This window comes from Mercenaria mercenaria, chromosome 19 (genome assembly GCF_021730395.1).
Source record: "Mercenaria mercenaria strain notata chromosome 19, MADL_Memer_1, whole genome shotgun sequence".
NCBI lineage: Eukaryota > Metazoa > Mollusca > Bivalvia > Venerida > Veneridae > Mercenaria > Mercenaria mercenaria.
Genome location: NC_069379.1, coordinates 7,753,384 through 7,775,182, shown reverse-complemented (window position 1 = coordinate 7,775,182; position 21,799 = coordinate 7,753,384). Strand labels below are relative to the sequence as shown.

Genomic DNA, 21,799 nt, shown 5'->3' with positions numbered 1-21,799 from the left:
AATTACTACAGAACTATTGTAACGATTTTTGTTGCGGACTGCTGAGATATATTTGTATTATTTCATGAAACATTTAGTACTTCATTACAGAGGTTATTTGTTTCTTAATAGCAGCTGCGGTACAATGTTTATATTATAGCACCCTCGAAGCAGATTAGTTTATCCCAAATCATGCAGTTTTTTTACAGTTTATTTCACAGTCATCCCTTTTGCCCGAATGCTGTTGAAATATTTTTTTTCCTTAATTGACAGGCTAAGACCCCTTCCCCATATCAGACAAATAAAGGTCCATGATCAAACAAGCGATTTGAGCCGTGCCATGAGAAAACCAACATAATGGGTTTGCGACCAGCATGGATCCAGACCAGCCTGCGCATCTGCGCAGTCTGGTCAGGATCCATGCTGTTCACTTTCAAAGACTATAATTGTTATTAGAGAAACCATTAGCGAACAGCATGGATCCTGACCAGACTGCATGAATGCGCAGGCTGGTCTAGATCCATGCTGGTCGCACACCCACTCTGTTGGTTTTCTCATGGCGCGGCTCATTTAAACATGGTGTAATGTAATGAAGAGACCAGGGCATTAAGTCATATCTATAGAAGTTGCAGGTAATTTTAGAAAGCAGTTCTGCCTACTCTTTAAGAGGCCTGTCCTGGTTCTTCCCAGGAAAGAGCTTGATCAGTTTTGATACACCAGGCACGTTAAAAACCAGGCAGTCATATTAGATGGACAGACATGTATCTAATACAGATTTCTGGGGCTTTGATCTCACCCTGTCCCTCTGGTCAGATCTCTCTGTGTCTGTACCAGTAGAGGATGAATTTCGTGGGCTGTGAGGCTACTTGTATTTGCTATAATATATGTAAAGCACCTGTAAAGGGCTGTTTATGAATAAAAAAAGGGCTGTTTATGAATCTGGTATGATTACAGTTTTAACCCTTTTTGCAGCACGGAATGCAATCAAACTTATTGAGTGAACACAGTTCTGTCAGCGTCACATCAATGCAACAATGAAAAAGAAATCTATCTATATGTAACCTGCCTGCTATACACTATAACACATTTGGCCATGCATCTCACAGCCCTGAAATTGTTTTTTCTTTGATTTTCTCAGATCTCTACATTAACCTCCTTTTTCCCATAATTTTGGTCATTATCATCACTGTTATGATTATAATAAGGGAAGACTGCAGGGAATTTCGCCCAGACATAAATGTCGAGCCGTGCCATGAGAAAACCAACATAGTGGGCTTGCGACCAGCATTAGATCCAGACCAGCCTGCGCATCCACGCAGTTTATTGGTCAGGATCCATGCTTTTCACTTATGGTTTCTCTAATTGCAATAGGCTTTGAAAGCGAAGAGCATGGATCCTGACCAGACTGCGCGGATGCACAGGCTGGTCTGGATACATGCTGGACACAAACCTATTTTGCTGGTTTTCTCATGGCACAGCTCAAATGATCAATGATGCACATCTATAGCCAAGCAGGGGTAGAGCACCACTAAAAATGTTTATTCAAATGGCCCTCTTGTAAGTTTCAAATCCAGTGATGAGTGCGTGACTTGTGATTCAAAATTATGTTCCCCCTCTTCCTCCTTAATTTATTTTTATGTTTCATTCCTATTTTGTAATTGATTAATTCATACATATTCTTTTATCAAAATGTTGGCTTATTCCAGATGTTTGCTTTCAACCTTTACTGAAATTAATATTCTTTTTACTAGTATATAATGCACTTTTGAGCCTTTTAATCAGAAGAGATTTACTTAATTGATGTGGTCTGGGTGTAGGCTGTAATAGGAACTGATTAGCCATATTTGTGGTTTAATTAACTATTAGGCTGAACAAAAAAATGTTACTTTTGATAGGTTCTTAGACCTATTTTAATAGTAGAAATGGATATTCTGTATCAAAGGTGATTTGCCTGATTATAACAAGAAAGAGTTAGACTCCATATAGTTTACTGTCTTCAAATTTTTATTAACGATAACAACCTACTAGCATTTAGGAGTGACCTGTCGCTTTTATTAATAGATTTGAAAGGTTATTGGAATAAACCACTTCAGTATAAGGGGTACCCTACCTTTTTATAACTTATTTTTATAATAAATATTTAAATGACTGCCTCTTCGACAATTAGACGCCGTGGTGCAGTGGAAAGCGTGACGGCTCCAGAATCTAACTTTTGTGAGTTCGAATTCCAACGGAGATCTTTTTTTTTTTTTCATTTTATTCATTTATTTATTTTTTATTTTATAATTTGGCAACATATATTTAAAATGATAATAATGTTAAAGATGTATTTGAATTGCATTACTTGTATCATTTTGCTATTTTCGCATATAACATAGGTTTTTCAAATATCTTCTTGATTGTGAATTATTCAACATGGTTCACATAGCTCTTGACAATTTTGTCATTCAACTAGCTGATGACACTGATTCGGAAGAAACCGACGCCGCCAGTGAGTGTGAGGATGCTCCATTGGGCGCGTGTGTTTGAAATGTTATGAATGTATGGAAATTGTATGAATGAAATAAAACTGAAATTGAAATGATGAAATCAAATGAAATAAAAAAAAAAAGATAAGAAAAATATAAATAAAACAAATTCAATCATAAAACAATTCGCCATGTGTGGGATTCGAACCCACAGCCTCCTAATCGGAAAAGTTAAATCACCAACAAGATTCCTCAATTGTACCAACTGAGCTATCAATGCAATTTCAATCTGCACAGTATTTAAAATATATTTATAGTCTTAAATAAGTCAAATATCTTTCAAACCCTTATTTAATAAATGGAACAGTCTGGAAAATCCAAATCTAAAAATAAAAGCGACAGGTCACTCCTAATTGCTAATAATAGGTTGTTAGGTAGATTCATCTTGCCACCTCACAATTCATGTAGTCCTGCAATGTACCAAGCTGCCCCTTTCTGTTTGACATACTAAAAATATTTTCAAAGTTAAGTGTGGCTGCTTTTTTTCTATAGTTCAAAAATTTGGCAGATGTAATGTAGAGATAGGCTTCTGCCTGAAGTGACTGACTGTGAATATTTTAGCTGGGGAATATAATGTTGAATCAGATTAATGATTTTAATAAGTTCCGAAATTCTTACATTTACAACATTTTTAGACAGAGTTATTGATATTCTGACAGTATTAAGAACATTTTTCTCTTGTAATTAGTTTTTTTGGAAGAGATTATATGATTTGGTGACTGGTGTAAATACAGAAGAAGGCTATGTTGGGAGTGCATGAATAATTGATAGCAAGAAAATTAATTAGAAATAATTACAGTGTTTTATTAACTGTAAGAAAAGCACTATATTAATTCACAGAGGTGCATTGATTGTATACTTTTCAACATATAATGAGGTGCAAAATGTATAACAAAAGAATATTTTAGACTTGAGGTCAAGACCACTGGAACTTTTGTTTTATTTGCTTATATAATAACATTTCTCATATTTCAGCAAAGTTTTGTGTTTAGTTTATATAAATGTAGAAATGAATGAAGTTTTAAGGCCATTTTGGAGCTCACTTTGGTCAACATCGCTGTTTATGGAGAAAAAATTCAGCAACCCCTACAAATGCATAGATCTTGTAAGCGATAATAAACAGTATGTCAAAGGTCAGATAATTATTCCACAGTCAAGTTTATTTAGGGTTTGACTGCATTTTCAGTTTGTTTGAATTAATGCTGTTCTTTGTATACCCAGTTTGAAGGTTGTTAGTTGAACGACTGGGAAGAAAATGTTCATAACAATTTTATTTAAAAATATTTTGTTATCACTGACTTGCATAAATCTGCAGCATGCATGATGAAAATAGTCAAGTGATACGATTTTGTTTTAATGCAAGGTGTTTACGCAAGGTCGAGGTCAGTCAAATACCAACAGACAGAATGATAAATTTCCCATTTACTGTGAAATCATTAATATTCATGGGGGATTGTTTTTTCGTGGATTTCGTGGTTGAGTCATTCCACGGAATTTAATCCCAACAAAGAAGTAGAATTCCCATTCATTTTATGTGGCAAGTTAAAACCAGAAATTCATACTCCCGCGAAATTGCGGTTTTGACCAAAATGACGAAATTTCTTGCTTGCGAAATTAATATTGATTTAACAGTATATAAATTCCTTGAATTTATGCCACCATGAAAATACCATAAAAAAACTTCATGCCTGCAAAATTAGATGAACTAAAAAATCACTCTGAACAATTTCTGACGTAAGTAAATCAGTCAGCCAGTATTCAAAATTGATTTTGGGAAACAAATAATGGTCTATATATAGATACATGTATTTGAATAAGTATAGTATCATGGGTATACACAATTTGATAATAGATTGCTAATTAGGGGTGTTAGATGACAAGTGTCTACAAGCTAATGACTTTATCACAATCTGAATGAAGTGAACTGTGCAGCTGGGTCATTCCTTTGCATTAATGGGATTTTTTTCTATGGGTGACATTAGATCTAATTGAAAAATATGGTTGGTTCTCGAAAAATTGTTCTGTTTTGAGGTAGTTAATACATGAAATAGTAAAATTGAACTCTATTTATATAATAATTTTGAGAAATTGTGGTTCTTTTAATATGTGGAGTGAATTCTGATATTCTTGGATTATTGACAGAGGTAATGTTAAAGATATCCAGTGGCTTTCTTTCACTAAAATATTAAGATATTTACTTCAAATGTAGAAAATCTTCATACGGAACTATACTAAACTGAATTAATTGTGTATGTTGCAGCTACATACATAATTAAATATCACTTGTTTGTAAAAAAAAAACCCAGTTTTTAATGGTCATACAATTATCTACTGGGTACTGTATTAAACCTTTACACACATTGTTAATTTTATAATCTGCAGTAGTAAAATAACCCTATCTTGGTTGGGCAGCCAGGACAAATTTTAGAAATACTTCCTGTGGAATCAGTTGGTTAAGTTTTGAAGAACATCGTTAGTTGACCAAAATCTGATAAAACACCTTTCAAGAAGTATAGTTTACCGGAATTTTTTTTTTTTAAAGTGGACAAACGGAAGGAATTCGACAGTAGTTTTAATTTGTAACACACTAAACATTTTTCTGGACAAATGTGTAGTTCGTAACTACTACACTCTTAGATCGTTGTACCATCACAGCTATGCCCTGGTCTCTATAGTTATGTTCCTTGAGAAGTTTTTGGATTAAATTCGACAGATTTATCAAGCTTAAATGCCAAACATTTCGTTGTGGTGGTTTCTTATAAATATTTCAGTAGCGAAATTTGTTAGGACATATCGTAAGACAGGAGAATCAACAAGGAACGTCGGAACTATTTCACAATTCAATTATGTTTCTGTCGAGCTGTCATTCACATCATCAATTATTTGTGCCCAGGAAAAATAGTTCCCAGTATATTTCCTATTTGACTCTTTGCCTTCCGCTGCGTCTGCTGCGAATTGCTATTGAGCTGCATTAATATAAGGTAGTAATTAAATACTAGTGTTTACATCCAATTTTTAGAGTATGGAGAATTGTGTTAAGAGACATTTGGCGAAAATGAATTATTGAAGTTTTCGTGGTGTTTTATTATATTTTTCTGACAACCTTTAGCCTGCTCAGCCTGCTTGCGGCAAGGGGCCATTGCTGACCAAGATGAGCTTATCTTGGTCAGCAATGTTCGCTATTCTGTCAGTAGATTTACAGTGGACTCCCCTTTGAATAATAAATGGTACTGCCCAGAAATTCATTTTAGAAAAGTTGGGTAATTGTTAGTGATTAGTATTTGTGTAGGATTACAGGAAGTTTTTATGTTTGCTAAATGATAGCTTTTCTGAAATGGACTGGTCCATCATTCAGTTTGGGCAATACCATTTGATAATGGAAGAGGTGCTCACAGAAATTTAATGACTGAATGGCGAACAGTGCAGATCATGACCAGCCTGCACAGAAGTGCAGGCTGATCTTGGTCTACACTGGTCGCCAAGGCAGAATCACTTGCTGCTATCAGGCTAAGGTTTAATAGTGGGATGATTGCTATAATAAAGACAAGTGTTGTTCTTCTTTCAGGCAAATGTTGATCTCATATTTGGAATCATAACAGTGGGATCACTGGAAAGGAAATTGAAGAACAACAAATTGACAGTTAATTGGTTCAGTAGGGAAGGTGATACATGCTCTTGAAATATGGTTTAGCTAATTATTTCTGATAGATTGATGTTAGATGTGGAGCAGTCTGTGGACCAGTGTGCTTTTCAAAGGCTGCAAAGGAAAGGAAAGGGAAAAAATGCGAATCTTGGATGGATAAAGGGATAGCATGATATTATATGAAAGAGTAATTATTGTGTATCTGCACGGTCATTATAGGTTAAAGCAGAAATGATTTGTGGATAATGTTGTTTCGTAATTACTGTGAAAGTTCAAAGCTTTAATGGGAAACTACATGATAATGAAAATGCAAAAGGTTCTTCTTCAGTAGTGTAGTTAATTGCTTATTGAATTGCTTACACTGAAGATATAGGTTTTGAATTTTAAGTGAATGTGTTATGAGAAAAAAAAGATAGAAATGAGGTAAACAAGGGAGATAAGTGATAAATGGGGATAAAGTGATAAAAGCAAAACAAGGGAGGTAAACAAGAGAGAAGTGACAAGAAAGGGAGATAAAGAGATTAAATAACAAAAAACAAGGGAGGTAAACAAAAGTACAGACATTAGCCAAACAAAGGGAGGTAATCAAGAGATAAACTTGAGGGAAAGAATAAATAGGGAGACACAAAGTAAACAAAAGGAAGTTAACAGCGATTATACATCAGGATAATAGGTGGGTGAGGAAAAAGCGACAGCATCAACAGACGAGAAACAACACAGACAAACAGAAAGGAAACAAAAAAAGATGGCTGGGGAAGTAGCACCATGGAACTTGTTGCAGATTGCATTTATAGTGGTTTATCCAGCATGGCTGTCCTTTACACGTATGCCATCAGGTAAGAAATTACTCCGCAAGCTGGATAATAAAATCTGTAACATTCATAAACCTGATAAATCTGCATTATATTTATACATATATTTTAACCAGAGTTTCGCAGAATTTGGTTACAAAACAATTTTTCTCAGTATTTGCACTTTTACTCTCAAAGGAATAAGAACGTTAACGTCTAAATTACATGATGAAATAATTACATGTATTATGTAGCTGGGGTAAATAAGGTCAGCTTGCTCTTGACGAAGTTGGCAGACCTTGCTGTTCAAGTCGCCATATGACCTTAAACTGTGTCGGTGCGACGTTAAACCCAACAACAACAGCAAGACCTTGCTGTTCAGATTTTCTTAACCTCTGTGGCCTTTAATTTGTGTTAGATTGCCGTAAAATCCGACGCACTTGTCTTAATAACCAACTTTAGCCTGCTACTTTACATGTTTAGTGATTGGAACTCTTGATTTAGTCTGAAAAATATCCATACACAGTGAAAAATACCTAATCTGGCCTTTTATAGGGTATCTTTTTTCTCATCTTTGATTAAAAATAGTAATTAAACGAAAATGAACACAGTTTTAGCGTGGCTATTCATCCATTAAATGAAAACAAGACTCCAAACAATAGTAATTTCCCCATGAACTTTTATCTGCTGTTATGTAACGGGGAATTATTTATGATATTAATAATATTACAGCTATTTTATGTATGCAAGATCCGAACTGAGATGAGATTAAAAAAAATGCAGTATGTTTTATAGGAAATGAAAGGGCATAGAAAGGTAAAGTTATGTCTTTTGCTAAACCCACCTTTTCAGTGACAGTTTAAAGGTTTTCCTCAATTTCTAGATATCTGACAATTTTCCAATGAAGCTTAAAGATTGATCTTTCTGAAGTACCAATGGCCTTCTTGACACTCTGTTATCTCCAAAGATTGATCTTTTGGGATAATTAAAATCTCATTTTCTGAAATATCTTGGGTGTAGATCATTACACTCCAGGGAAACCCATCTGATTCCAATAAGAATTAAACTCTAGGTAAAATGCCAGTCAAAATCAATATTTGAGCAAGTCATGAGAAAACCAACATAGTGGCTTTGCGACCAGCATGGATTCTGACCAGACTGCGCAGATGCGCAGGCTGTTCGCTAACGGTTTCTCTAATTGCAATAGGCTTAGACAGCGAACACCATTGGTCCTGACTAGACTGCACGGATGCGCAGGCTGGTCTGGATCCATGCTCGTCGTAAAGCCACTATGTTGGTTTTCTCATGGCATGGCTCATTTATCCCTCATCTTGACAGAAAAACAATCGAAGAATTGTATTATCTTATAATAATTTTGTGGGACCTCCGTGGCTGAGTGATTAAAGTAGCTGACATCAAATCACTTGCCCTTCACCGATGTAGGTTCAAGCTTCATTCAGGGTGTTGAATCTTTGTGAAGCCATCCAGCTGGCTTACAGAAGATTGGTAGTTCTGACACAGGTGCCCGCTCGTGATGAAATAATGCACAGAGTTCCTCCATCATATAATTGTGTTGGTCACTGTGACATTAAGCCAAACAAAAACAAAAGCAACATAATTTTACTGTTTTAAGTTATGTCCCCAACTATCTGACTAGATAATCTTAATCATTACACTTATAAAGTCTGAACGATCTTTCTTGGCGTTTAATTATCTATCTTTTAAGAAGTAAAGGGACATAATTAAACAAAATTTGAATACCCTCATAAGTTATCTCCTGTGAACAAAACATAGTGTCGGAACACAGGTTAATCTTCTACATGATGTGGGAGAGATATATTGATTTAGTGCTGTATGTCTGTTAGTCTGTCTGTCTGTCACAAAGTTTGTTTATGCAAATCCTCTGACACTACTTGGCAGAATTACACTTAACTTCATTCATTTAAGTGAGTATTGTGCATATTGTCAGCAGTTTCCAGTTTACCAGTAGTTATTATGTCTCCCACCACACAGTGGTGTGGGAGACATATTGATTTACTCCAGTCTATGTGTGTGTGTGTGTCTGTCACAAAGCTTGTCCACACTCCAAGTCAAACATTTCTCATCCGATTTTCACCAAACTTGAACAAAATGTGTTTGACCATAAGACCTCGGCCAAGTTCGATAACTAGCCAAATCGGTCCAGGCGTCTTGGAGTTATGGCCCTTGTATTACCAAAAATCGGTCTTTTTACTCTTGTCTGCACTCTAATTCGAATATTTCTCATCCAATCTTCACCAAACTTAAACAAAATGTGTTTGACCATGAGACCTCGGCCAAGTTCGATAACTAGCCAAATCGGTCCAGGCATCTCTAGTTTTCATTGGATTTATGACCCTGGTCATCAACATCAGATGTGTATTTAACATTGGTTTACTTAAATGCATTCTTTGGGTCATTTATTCAAGGTTTTAAAACAGACCAGTCTCAGAAAGCAGCATTGTCATTGGTCAGTTTTATAACCTTATACCCAATCCCTGGTACAGGGAGATTTGTTCGAAATCATTCACTCACTATTAAACTTGTTATTGAAATGTTTGGTGTTCATGTTTTCAGGAATGTCCTTGCTGGCAGCTTATATCTTCCTGTTTGTCCTGTGTGTACCTCCTGTCTTCATACAACTCAAGATCGGCAACCATCAGCAGAAAGGCATTGTGGGACTGCTTTCTAAGCATGTTCCTATACTTAAAGGTATGTGTATTTTTTAGAAAACTTGGAAGAGTAAAGGAATATAAAGAAATAAAAGAGCGCCAGTGTCTTTCATGGTGTCCTAGTCATCAGCAATATAATTCTGTGATTGATATAAATAGCCTATCATGTGAAATCATTAATATTCATGGATAGAGCAAATTTTCATGGATTTCATACTTTTGCAGTAATCCGTTAATTTCAAATTTAAAACCAATGAAGGCAAAAATAGGCATTTGTGGCAAAACCATGAAATTTTACGCCCTCAAAATGGAATTATTTCACAGTAATCGTACACATTTTTGTTTGCAGTAAAATAGTTTATCATATTTGTGGTACAATTTCTTTGGCATGGCTTTGAAGTTACCTGAGCTATATTCAGACTGACCAAGTTTCAGTAAATCAAGATAACAACAATATTTGAAATAGAAAATTAAACGTTTCAAACTCTTGAGTCAGCATTTTATACCCAGAATGTTAATGAATACAGACCTGAGGAACTGCTGTAACAAAAATGTATTCTCTGAACAAAATCATTTTTTCTATATAATAACCTGTAATCTATCGGTTATCTTCTTGATTTAGTAACAGCCAGTGGCAAGATTACCATACACAATCAGTACTCTCCAAATTTCCCATGGAGCATCTGGAATATGTTTTATCCAAGTGTGTCATAAATATTCATTGATACCAAAATTCCGATATTTTTTGCCAAGTTAGAAATATTACTGGCAGCTTTTCAGTTGACCATCAGATTGGTACAAAGTTACATTTAACTTGAAGAATTGAATGTTGCATACTGTAAAATCATTTAGTTTCATGGGCATGAAATTTCGTGGTTTTTGTCCAGACGGCAATTTCATGGGATATGTATTTGTGGATTTCAGCTTTTGAACATAAAGTGAATGGGAAGTTTACTTGTTCGTTGGGATTGAAATTAAATACGAAATCCACAAAATAAGTCCCTCAAGAATATTAATAGTTTCACAGTATTCAGCATACTGGGCTAATAAGTCAGATTTTAAAAACAAAAAATTAGTTTCTGATATCATGTGATAAAACAGTTGCTAAATAACTAGGTATTAGAATATCCATCTTTCACTAGCTGGCTAAGAAAATTTGACCATTGCAGTCAGGACTTTGTATACTTACAGATTGACTCAACCATGAAATCCACGAAAATTAGTCCTCTGCAAATATAAATGTTTTTACAGTATTGTTTGTGAGTAGTCATTATCATCCCCCCCTCCCCCAAAAAAAGTAAAAGCACCCATCCCCATAATTGAAGTTAAAGAGGGGGTCAGGGCTCTCGCGAGTGGGCGACTTGAGCAAAATAGGCGCTCTAGAACTTCAAACTTCGCTCAAATCTAACCTCAAAGCGAAATGCAAGTCGCCCGATTTTCTTTGATTTCCGCAGTCACTAATTAGTGCTACCCGGACTGTTGACAACTTGCACGGTGTCATATCGAGTGCCGAATACACAAACACACGCCGGGAGCAAATTAAGCTCCGCCTATTCAGTACTTGCGAGATTTTCCTGAGAAGTTTGAAAGCAAATCAAATTATCGATACACCTCGTTGATTGTGTTCAGCCAATTAGCGTCGCGTTTACATCTTTGACACTTCGTTTTTATTGTCAACATGTTTGAGTGCTAAAAGCAAAGTTTTTTTTAAAGAAACTGCTGATTAACCATGCATTAATGGAATTTGGTACACATTATTTGTTTCTATGATAAAGAACGACATGTAATGTATTAACATGTTTAAATGACTTCCATCGATGAATTTTTTTGAAATATGTATTTCTAGATACACAGTTTACTTTCAGTTTTATTCGAGTGGTAATGACATTCCTAGGTGAATGACTCGGTGCAAAGAAGTATAATTTATTTTTATAGCTCTTTGCTCGGTGTTAATAATAAACACTTCATACAAGATATAACCAAAATTCGGCGTGTTACATTTACAGAATCGGCTTGATTTTGAAAACGACTTTTTTCAAATTTTTTAACGAAACAATAACACTGTATGGGAAATGATCTAACTAGAAAATGAATGGTACACTCAATACTTTTTATCAAGAACTTACAGCCACCTTTTAATCACTCAACATCATTGCAGTAGGAAAAGTCTTCCCACTTCTCCTAAAGTATCCCCACTTCTCCCTAAATCAGCTTGAGGGAGAAGTGACTTCTCCCAAAAAATTGGACCTAGCTAGACCCCTGGGGGTTATGCTGGATTCAGCATGTGAGTGCATGTCTGTGCATAAAAGGAAGATTTTTAGTACACAAGTATATAATAATAAGGTCCAGGTCTAGGGTGGTTTTCGTTGCAATTTACTAATTTTTGCGAGTTGTGCCTTATCAGAACAATAACTTGTAAAAATGTCCTTAACCTTTACCCTGCTAAATTTCTAAAATGGACTGGTCTGTCACTCAGTGTGGGCAGTACCACTTATTATTTGAAGGGATGTTCACTAAAAATTTACTGTCTGAATAGCGAACAGTACAGACCATGATCAGCATGCACATCTTGGCGTGTACTGATTACAGGCAGAATCACTATTATTTTATATTTTTCAGGTGTTGGAATTACTTTATTGATTCAACTTTTTCTTGTATGTGTATATATGGTTCCCATGGTGACACATTATGGAATGTATGCATTCATCGCCATAGCAAAAAGTCCCTATGTCTGGGGATCTTGTAACAACGCCTGGAACACACCATCGTGTCAAAGTCATATAGGAGTCAATTCAGGCTCGTAAGTATATACAATATTTTAATAATAATATTATGGCATTTTTTCTGTAACATACCATTACTTGCTACAAACATGACAAATTCTCATATGCTTGTCTTTGTTAAAACACTGTTGCGCTAGAATGCAGTCATGTTGAAGTATCGTGACGTCAAAGTTTTTGTTGCAACCAAGAAAGAGTGCTTCTGTATTTTATCTACTATTTTAGATTTAGCATCAAAATAATTTATTGCATAACCCTGTTTTAACACTACTTATACACACTGGCAGAATGGCAGAATGTTTATCTCTTTGAAATCCAAGTTAGGTTGAAAATTGGGTTACGAGAAGCCTTACACTAGGTCACTAGGCAGAAGCATTAGAAAAGGTGTGTTAAACGCTCTTAGACAACAGGTTGATTTTCATAAACCTTTATCAGAATATTTATTTATGTAGTCTAGGTCAAGTTCAACACTGGATTATCTGGGTCAAGAATTACTAGATCGCTTGGTAAAATCCTAGAAAGTCATTTGCTACCTGATTTTCATGAGACTTGGCGGGATTGTTTGTTTGTATGAAATCTAGGTCAAGGTCAAAAGTTTGGTACCCGAGGTCAAATATTATGTCACTAAGTCAAATCATTGAAAATTTTGGTTAAGATCTGCCAGATTTACATAGAATATATAGAATTTAGTACCAATGTATAAAAACACCATAGATCATAAAGATGGCATATAATCTAACTCTGAATACGATTTTAAGGTGGCATGTAATGCTTAATGAAACTCATGCCATAGAGTCTTCAAGGATTTGTATCTGACATATTTAGAAAGTATATAAAGCTAAATAGTTTTGCAAAGGTTGTTTAAGGTAGTGGACCCATACTGACACAGGGGCCATTGCTGTTTGGTTACGTATTCTTGAGCAATTCAACGTTCTCGGGACATAGTTGAATAAGTTGTAACATTCCATAAAAGAAAACAGTGCTGATCATGCATACACAGAATACATAATTGGCTGAATGTCATTACTGGTGTACTACATTTGATAAACGACAGTGTGTTTAAAATCATTAATTTAGTCCTCCACCTCTGATTCATGTGGGAAAGTTGACAGTTACTTGCGGAGAACAGGTTTGTACTGGTACAGAATCAAGGAACACTGGTTATGTTAAGTTAACAGCCCACCATTACATGGCTGAAATACTGTTGAAAAATGGCCTTAAACCCAAAACAAACAAACCTTAAATACCCAATTTCAATTTATTATGTCTCCCACCACACAGTGGTGTGGGAGATATATTGATTTACTCCAGTCTGTGTGTCTGTCTGTCACAAAGCTTGTACGCACTCTAAGTCGAACATTTTTCATCTGATCTTCACCAAACTTGAACAAAGTGTGTTTGACCATAAGACCTCGGCCAAGTTCGACAGCTAGCCAAATCTGCCCAGGCACTTCTGAATTATGGCCCTTGAATTACTTATTGAGTCCACTCGCCCAAGTTGTCTAATTGGGTCCATTCATCTAAGCCATCTAGAGAAACTAGACATTTTTCATAGGGGCAGTTGTGGGAGACATGCACTTTTCTCAAAAGCATCTCTAGTTATGCTTGATTTTATATACAGTCGAATTTGGTTCTCTTGAACTTGAATAGAGCATCAAAATGTGTTCGAATGATCAGCAGTTCATGGGCAAGCTATCAATATACACTTTATAGGGATTTTGTCGGGACCTGATGATCAGTTTGAGCCAAGGGTGGTGTACAAAATTTCTGAGTTTGAGCAAACAAAGTTCAACTGTATAGAGATTACTTGCTGGTATCTATTTTTAAAAACTACTCCCAACCAATAAAATAAATCTTTTATTTCAGACTGCTAGGCGTTGTATATAGTACTATCCTAGGAAATCCCAAGACACCTGACCAGCTACCAGAATCTCAGTTTTTTGAGTAAGTATATTCATGAAATGCTGAGGAATAAAATGAGCTGCGCCATGAGAAAACCAACATAGTGGGTTTGCGACCAGAATGGATCCAGACCAGCCTGTGCATCCGCGCAGTCTGGTCAGGATCCATGCTGTTCGCTTTCAAAGCCTATTACAATTAGAGAAATGTTAGCGAACACTATGTTGGTTTTCTCATGGCGCGGCTCAAATATCCTTGAGAGCTCATACAAGTTTCACACAGGAATGGTGCTAAGCATGATAGTTTGAAGTGCTACTGGGTAGAAAATATCTTGATGTTAAATGTATAAAATAGTATGGTTTAACACAATCTTGACTCTTAGTAAAATTTTAAGTGTCCATAGTTTAAGTTATATGACCAGTCAGATTTTAAGAACCAAAAAAAAACTAATTTCTGGGGTCATTGATTAAAAAAAAATACTAAATGGCCGCTTAAGTTGGTGCTGGTGGGGCATAAGTTGTGTTTCACATTCCATTAATTTTCTTCCCATGATCAGAGTCAGTCAAACCGAATCGGCTGTTGTTTTGCTTGGTTAGATTCTGTGCTTCCTATAGATCTTATAGATTTTGTTGGTATTAGAATACCCATCTTTCCTTAAAAAAACCTGACATCTTGAAGGATTCAAAATATATATGATGCCTACTTAATTCTTCAAATATTATTAGTATTTTCTCATATCAGGCAAGGGCATTTTGCTTACTTCAGCCCTGAAAATATCAGGCAAAAACATGAAATGATTGTTGTATTTTTCATTTAGAAATGTTTACATGTATCGGTTGTTTTTAGCTCAATTAGATGAAGTATATTGAAAGCTGACCTACTCTACCTGGCGCTAACGTCTTTTTTCCGCACTTCGGTTAAAGTTTTGTTAAAGAATGTTATATTTGCAGGTATTTTGCAAGAACGTCATATACTATATTATGCAGATATCGGGCAAAAAGACTATATATGCAGATATCAGGGAAGAGCATTTGAGCCATGTCATGAGAAAACCAACATAGTGGGTTTGCGACCAGCATGGATCCAGACCAGCCTGCGCATCCGCACTGTCTGTTCTGGATCCAGTCTGTTTAGCTGACAGTTTCTCTAATGCCTATATGATGCGCAGGCTGGTCTGGATCCATGCTTGTCGCAAAGCCACTATGTTGGTTTTCTCATGGCGTGGCTCATTTTGTTTGTTTCAGTCATGAGTACCTACAAATATCAGGTAATATATCAGATGTACGAGGGTTTCCTGTGTGGACATTTTCTCAGGAAGTGCAGAACTTCAGTGGCTCAATTCTACCCCTTGCCATGGTCGCTGTCTGGTTGTTTATATTCCTTGCACTAGCGTTCGGACCTAGAGTCTGTGGTTGGGTAAGTGGAAGGTGTTAAACAGATTAATTCTAATTTGTTACACAGATCAGATTGTGACCTGGGAAGCCTTTTGCTTTGTTACGGTTTATTTCACAGAAATACCCCCAAACACAAAAAGGTGTCCCAATACTTGCTTTAAAAAAATGTGAGGGGAAATTTGATTTGGGGTAGTGACACACTGTAAAGAATTTATTTCAATCTTTTCCAGTACAGTCAAACCTGTCTATAAAGACCACCCTTGGGAAAGCCGAAATGTGGTCTTTATTGGGAGGTGGTCTTTATTCACAGGTTAAAATACACTGAAATGTTAAAATGGGAAACAAAACATGTGGTCTTTAGAGCCAGGTGGTCTCTGCTCAGAGGTGGTGCTTAACACAGGTGTGACTGTATTATTTCTTGGCTTTGCATTCCTTGCCTTGTTTAATGTGCTAGAGTATGGGTATATTCTCTTTAACAGCAATGAGTCCAGCTTCATGTATTGTCTGTATACCTCAAATGATGTAATATATGGTACATGTATTTTCATGTATGGTGTCTATATACCTTAAATGATGCAATGTATGATACATGTATTTTCATGAATAGTGTCTATATACCTTAAATGATGTAAGATATGATACATGTATTTTCATGTATGGTGTCTATATACCTTAAATGATGCAGTATATGATACATGTATTTTCGTTTCAGATATTGTTTGTTCTTGGCCCAGCATTCCTGGCCCTGTTGTTTACTGTGCTAGGGTACGGGTACAGTCACCTAGACAGTAACGGGTCCAACACATTCCTGTATGACCTGTACAATTTGGACATGAAACAGTTCAGTAATCTACATGATGAAAATACACCTTTAATTCAGGTAGGATAGCTTTCAGTAATGTCCTTTATAGATGGTAGAAAAGGGATTAAAGATCTGAATTTGAAGACCAGTCTCAGAATTCAAGCCTTCTGATTGGTTGCTCGGAGTACTGTTTTGAAATTTTGGCCAGTGGCATGATTGCATTGTGAGACTGGTTCCCAAAACGCAAATTTATAACCTTTTACATCGGAAAAATTGAAATATAAGCAGTCAAATTCTTTCTAGAATTGAATAAATGCCTTTCTAATAACTCAGAAGTAAATAAAAAAAGGTGTACTATCCACAATTGTACTTGTTTCACTGTGTTTGCCATACAGAATAGAAAACTGTTGCTAGACTGGTATATAACTCTATCTGTACATTTTTCACTCTTACAAATTTTGTGTACACTTCTACTAGCTGTTGCTTGAAATAGCATTGAACAACTTAAAAACAGTCAGAATGCAAGCTTAGGTAGCTATTTTGTAGGATGTTGTTTCAAATAATGTAACAATACTTATTCGTACTTTGTAGGACTGGGTAACAGGCTTTAGACTGGTGATGGACTCGGTCCCTGTGTGGACTGCTATTCTTCCAACCATGGGCAAGATGACGGGAAATGGACGTCTCAGTAGAAATATGTAAGCATCTACTTTCTGAACCATTGGGTTAAAAAATTTTGCCTGTGTCTCCGTATGTTTCAGATCTTGCGTTAAATCTACGACATGGACCTAAGAAGTATATTTATAAGTACACCAGTCTGTATCCTCCATTATTGTTTCATAGTTATTTCATATCACTGATATGTTCAAAGTAAATTTTGCTGTAGACTTTGTCAAGTTGGGTGATAAATTAAAACATATTATTGCTACTCTAATGCAACAGACAACACACAGCTGTACTTCATTTCAACAGACCAGTTGACAAAGAATATTGGAATAAAAAATTTATAACAATAAATGTATGCTGATTAAGGTCGTTAAGTCAAAAAAAAAAAAGTCTGGAAATCTGGAAGAAGTCTGGAAGTCTGGAAATCTGAAAGTCTGGGAATCTGGAAAAGATAATAATGTTCTAGACTTAGTACTGCAAAATAACTAAGAATGTATATAGTAACAATATTTTATATATTTCAGATCATGGTTGTTCATAATTCTTGTGTATGCAGCGACATGTCAGTTACCACAGTTATGTATGGCCCCATATATTGGTAATCTACAACAGGTTCTTCCCAATCAGATACTTAAAATAGCAGGTTGGTAAATATTGGCTTCCATGTACTCTAATTTTCCTTGGATCAAAGTCATGACCCCTTTTTACACCCTCAGTTTTTGTATCTTAGTTAGTATCTTAGTAAGCCTGCCCGCATAGCTCAGTAGGTAGCAGCGTTGGTCTACGGATCACGGGGTCGTGAGTTCCATCCTCGGGCGGGGCGCATGTTCTCCGTGACTATTTGATAAACAACATTGTGTCTGAAATCATTAGTCCTCCACCTTTGATTCATGTGGGGAAGTTGGCAGTTACTTGTGGAGAACAGGTTTGTACTGGTACAGCATCCAGGAACACTGGTTAGGTTAACTGCCCGCCGTTACATGACTGAAATACTGTTGAAAAACGGCGTTAAACCCAAAACAAACAAACAAACTTAGTAACCTATACTGACTTGAACCTTTTCACTTAAAAACTTGTTTATGCCATAATGATTGTATTCATTCATCAATTTCTTTTTGTGATGAGACTGTTGTATAACAGAGACTTTATATATGAGCTGCGCCATGGGAAAACCAACATAGTGGCTTTGCGACTGGTCAGGATCCATGCTGTTTGCTGACGGTTTCTCTAATTACAATAGGCTTTGAAAGCGGACAGCCTGGATCCTGACCAGACTGCGCGGATGCTGGTCGCAAAGCCACTATGTTGGTTTTCCCATGGCACGGCTCATATATGTCTGTCTACAATGTAGATACAATACACTGATCTGTACGAGGGGCGTTCAGTATGTAATGTTACTTCGTATGTAGTTCCCTAACCGATTGTTATTTTTAGATGCAGTTTTCGGCATATTATAGAGCAATTTATTGGAAACACAGTGCTCTATAAATTATAAAAATCTGTAGATTCAAAGCAAAAATATAATCATTTGAGTGAGGTGTACTCTGGTATACTGGACAATTTTATGTTCAAAATATTGAGATTGTAATATTTGCAAATACAGTCGAATATCGTTACCTCGATATCGGTTTGCTCGATACTCCGGTTAGCACGATGTGTTTTAGTCGGTCCCGACTTTTCTCTATATATTTTAATGTTATTATTTATCATTACCTCGATATCATTAGCTCGATATTTTGTTTAGCTCGATGAGATTTTTCAGTCTCGTCAACTTACCTGTACTGTTTTTACACCTGGTTTAGTCGATATCACAGCCTGTCAAAAATATCCATGTTATTTGTAAGGTGTGAAAATCACTTGAATATCGAGGTAACGGTATTTGACTGTATATATAATATATGCAAATTCCTTGATTCTACTATTCAACAACTAGAACTATAGTTCAATTTTCAGTTTAAACAGATAAAACAAATCATGATCTTCATAAAAACATATGAAAACTAAAATAAAAAAGTTTATAACAGTATTAAATTGAGTGTGTATACTTTTACTCGAAAAATGACAAGCTGAGTACAATAAGCCTCTGCAATTTTGTCAGGTGTGATAATAATCATTTAAAAAATTCTGGTATTTTATGTTGATACACAAATTGCTGTACCTCATAGAAAAATGATAGAATTTTGTGATTTTACAAGTTATTCTATTTTTCTGAGACACTAGATGCCCAGGACAAACCTAAATTATAATTATGGTCCAGTATACCCGAGTACACCTCACTCCAATGATTATATTATTTACTTTGAGCATTTATTTAGCATTGTGTTCCCAATAAATTGCTTTATAATGTGTCGAAAACTGCATCTAAAAATAACCAACGGTTATGGAACTACATACGGAGTAACATTACATATTGAACGCCCTTCGTACTTTTACCTCTCGTTTGCTGGCAGCAATTGATTCTGCCTTTGGGACCAGTGCAGACCAAGATCAGCCTACACATCCATGCAGTCTGTTCATGGTCTGCAATGTTCGCTGTTCAGTAAATTTTCAGTGAACACCCCTTCGAATGATAAATGGTATTGCCCAATGAGTTTGTTTTAGAAATTAAGCAGACTGGGGTTAACAAACTTGTAACATGTGCAGTTCAGATTTGTTGATTTCATGAATATGATTGACTATTTTGTTTTAAGAAATAATATAATAAAAATAAAAAAAATGTTTTCTTAAAATAACAAAAAACATGTGTCGAAATTCTGCATTATATCGTTAACTGCTTTCTACTTCCAGGGTTTGAAGTGATATTCACAGGAATGGCTGCGGCTTTCTCCAAGCTTGAAATCCCACCAGTGTATGCACTACTCTTTTACTTGTCAATCTTCATCGCTGGTGTGATGTTTTTGGTAAGTGACATTTAAATGTTTTCTTTGAAATACAGCTTATATCTTTAGGCTTGTCATAATAACCTAGTTGGTTACAAAAAATATCCTCTGTTGCTGTCAGTGCTTTACATGGTCTGTTTATAAGGGTATACTTTAATTTAAATAATCAACAGTAAAGAGTACCTGTCATATTTTTAGCTTACCCCATGTATATATTGGAAACTTTAAAAATCTTCATGTCGGATCAGCAGGCCCAGTTCTAAAGTCATTGAAACTGCTTGCCCTTTATGGAATGTTTGATAACAATTTCACAGATTTTCCTTGCAAAATGATTTTCCAAAAATGTTCAAGCAAGGAGTGTAATTCATGTGTCACTGAGTGATCCAGGGCCATCACAGTCCTCTTGTTTGAGATTTTTTACTGAATTGAATCTTCTCACAACATTGTCTCAATAATATGATTTAAATTGCAGATTTTCTGTTAAATCATTTAATTTCATGGACTTAAATTTTCATAGTAAATGTCATAACAGGTAGTTCATTGGAATATGAATTCTGAATTTAGACCTTTAAATATAAAATGAATAGGAATTTTTCTTGTCCTTTGGGATTAAATATAGTTGATTGACAGAACAATAAAACCCTACATAAACTAGTCCCTCACAAATATATATAATTTTACAGTACATGCTTTGCAGTAGCTTCCTACACTGTTGATCTTGATTAAAAGTTTTTAGAATTAAATTGAGCCACGCCATGAGAAAACCAACATTGTGGGTTTGCGACCAGCATGGATCCAGACCAGCCTGCGCAGTCTGGTCAGGATCCATGCTGTTCGCTTTCCAAGCCTATAGCAATTAGAGAAGCTGTTAGTGAACAGCATGGATCCTGACCAGACTGCGCAGATCCATGCTGGTCGCAAAGCTACCATGTTAGTTTTCCCATGGCACAGCTCAATTTAAGTTACCTACCTTCAGTAGTGTTTGGAAAATATCAGATAGATTTGGTATTTTTTTCCCATTGATTTAAACCTTACAATACTTTACAGGATTGATTCTGCCTTTGTGATCAGTGTAGATCATGATCAGCCTGCACATCTGTGCAGTCTGATCATGACTAGCGCTGTTCGCCATTCAGTCAGTATCTTTTTGTAAGTACACCTTTTAACAGTTAACAGTACTGTCCAAATTGAAAAATAGAAATTTAGCAGTGTAAGGGTTAACTTTCTGATATTTTGTATTTTCAGATTGTGGCATTGTTCACAATACTCGATAACTTAGTGGAAGGACTTGCAGATTGGAGTGAAACTTTTCAAGAAAGACGTACTTGTGTTAACTTTTGTGCAGGTTTTGCCCTCATTTCTGTTGGAGTTGGCTGTTCAATATTACACACAACGCAGGTAGGTGATAATTAACTTCACCTTTTGGGGGCTCTAAAAATAAGAAAGCACACAAAAAGTCATTCTTTGCTAGTTTTGATTTGTATATTGTCAGCACAAATAACATTTTGGGTGGGGAGGAGTGGGGGGAGGGGAGATTATAACCCAGAAATCAATCCAGTTAAGGTAAAAGACACATAATAACATTCAGTAATATCCGTGCAATTACACACTTTGGTTTTCTTCGGCTGTTTATGTATCTCAAACAATTGACTTTCCGGACCAGCCGGGATATGCCGAAATCGAATCCAGAGAATACATAATCAAATAGAGATGGCCGATTGTCGTTATGGGTCCACTACCTGAAGTCA

The 21,799-nt window shown here is 35.8% G+C and overlaps 1 protein-coding gene across 4 annotated transcripts in view; it reads left to right on the top strand.

Moving 5' to 3' along the window:
* Positions 1-21,799, top strand: part of LOC123543077 (sodium- and chloride-dependent taurine transporter-like) — an 82,555-nt gene that overhangs the window by 44,877 nt on the left and 15,879 nt on the right. For 2 of the 4 annotated variants that reach the window (XM_053531010.1, XM_053531009.1), the window contains exons 2-11: positions 6,073-6,986; positions 9,537-9,671; positions 12,251-12,431; positions 14,278-14,355; positions 15,555-15,726; positions 16,417-16,584; positions 17,098-17,204; positions 17,697-17,815; positions 19,960-20,072; positions 21,297-21,449. In XM_053531010.1, the coding sequence (XP_053386985.1) occupies positions 6,896-6,986; positions 9,537-9,671; positions 12,251-12,431; positions 14,278-14,355; positions 15,555-15,726; positions 16,417-16,584; positions 17,098-17,204; positions 17,697-17,815; positions 19,960-20,072; positions 21,297-21,449 (1,317 nt within the window). In that variant the 5' untranslated portion in view covers positions 6,073-6,895. Of the gene's footprint in view, positions 1-4,405; positions 4,652-6,072; positions 6,987-9,536; positions 9,672-12,250; positions 12,432-14,277; positions 14,356-15,554; positions 15,727-16,416; positions 16,585-17,097; positions 17,205-17,696; positions 17,816-19,959; positions 20,073-21,296; positions 21,450-21,799 lie in introns of those variants that run through there. The other 2 variants (XM_053531012.1, XM_053531011.1) reach the window with 2 other exon arrangements.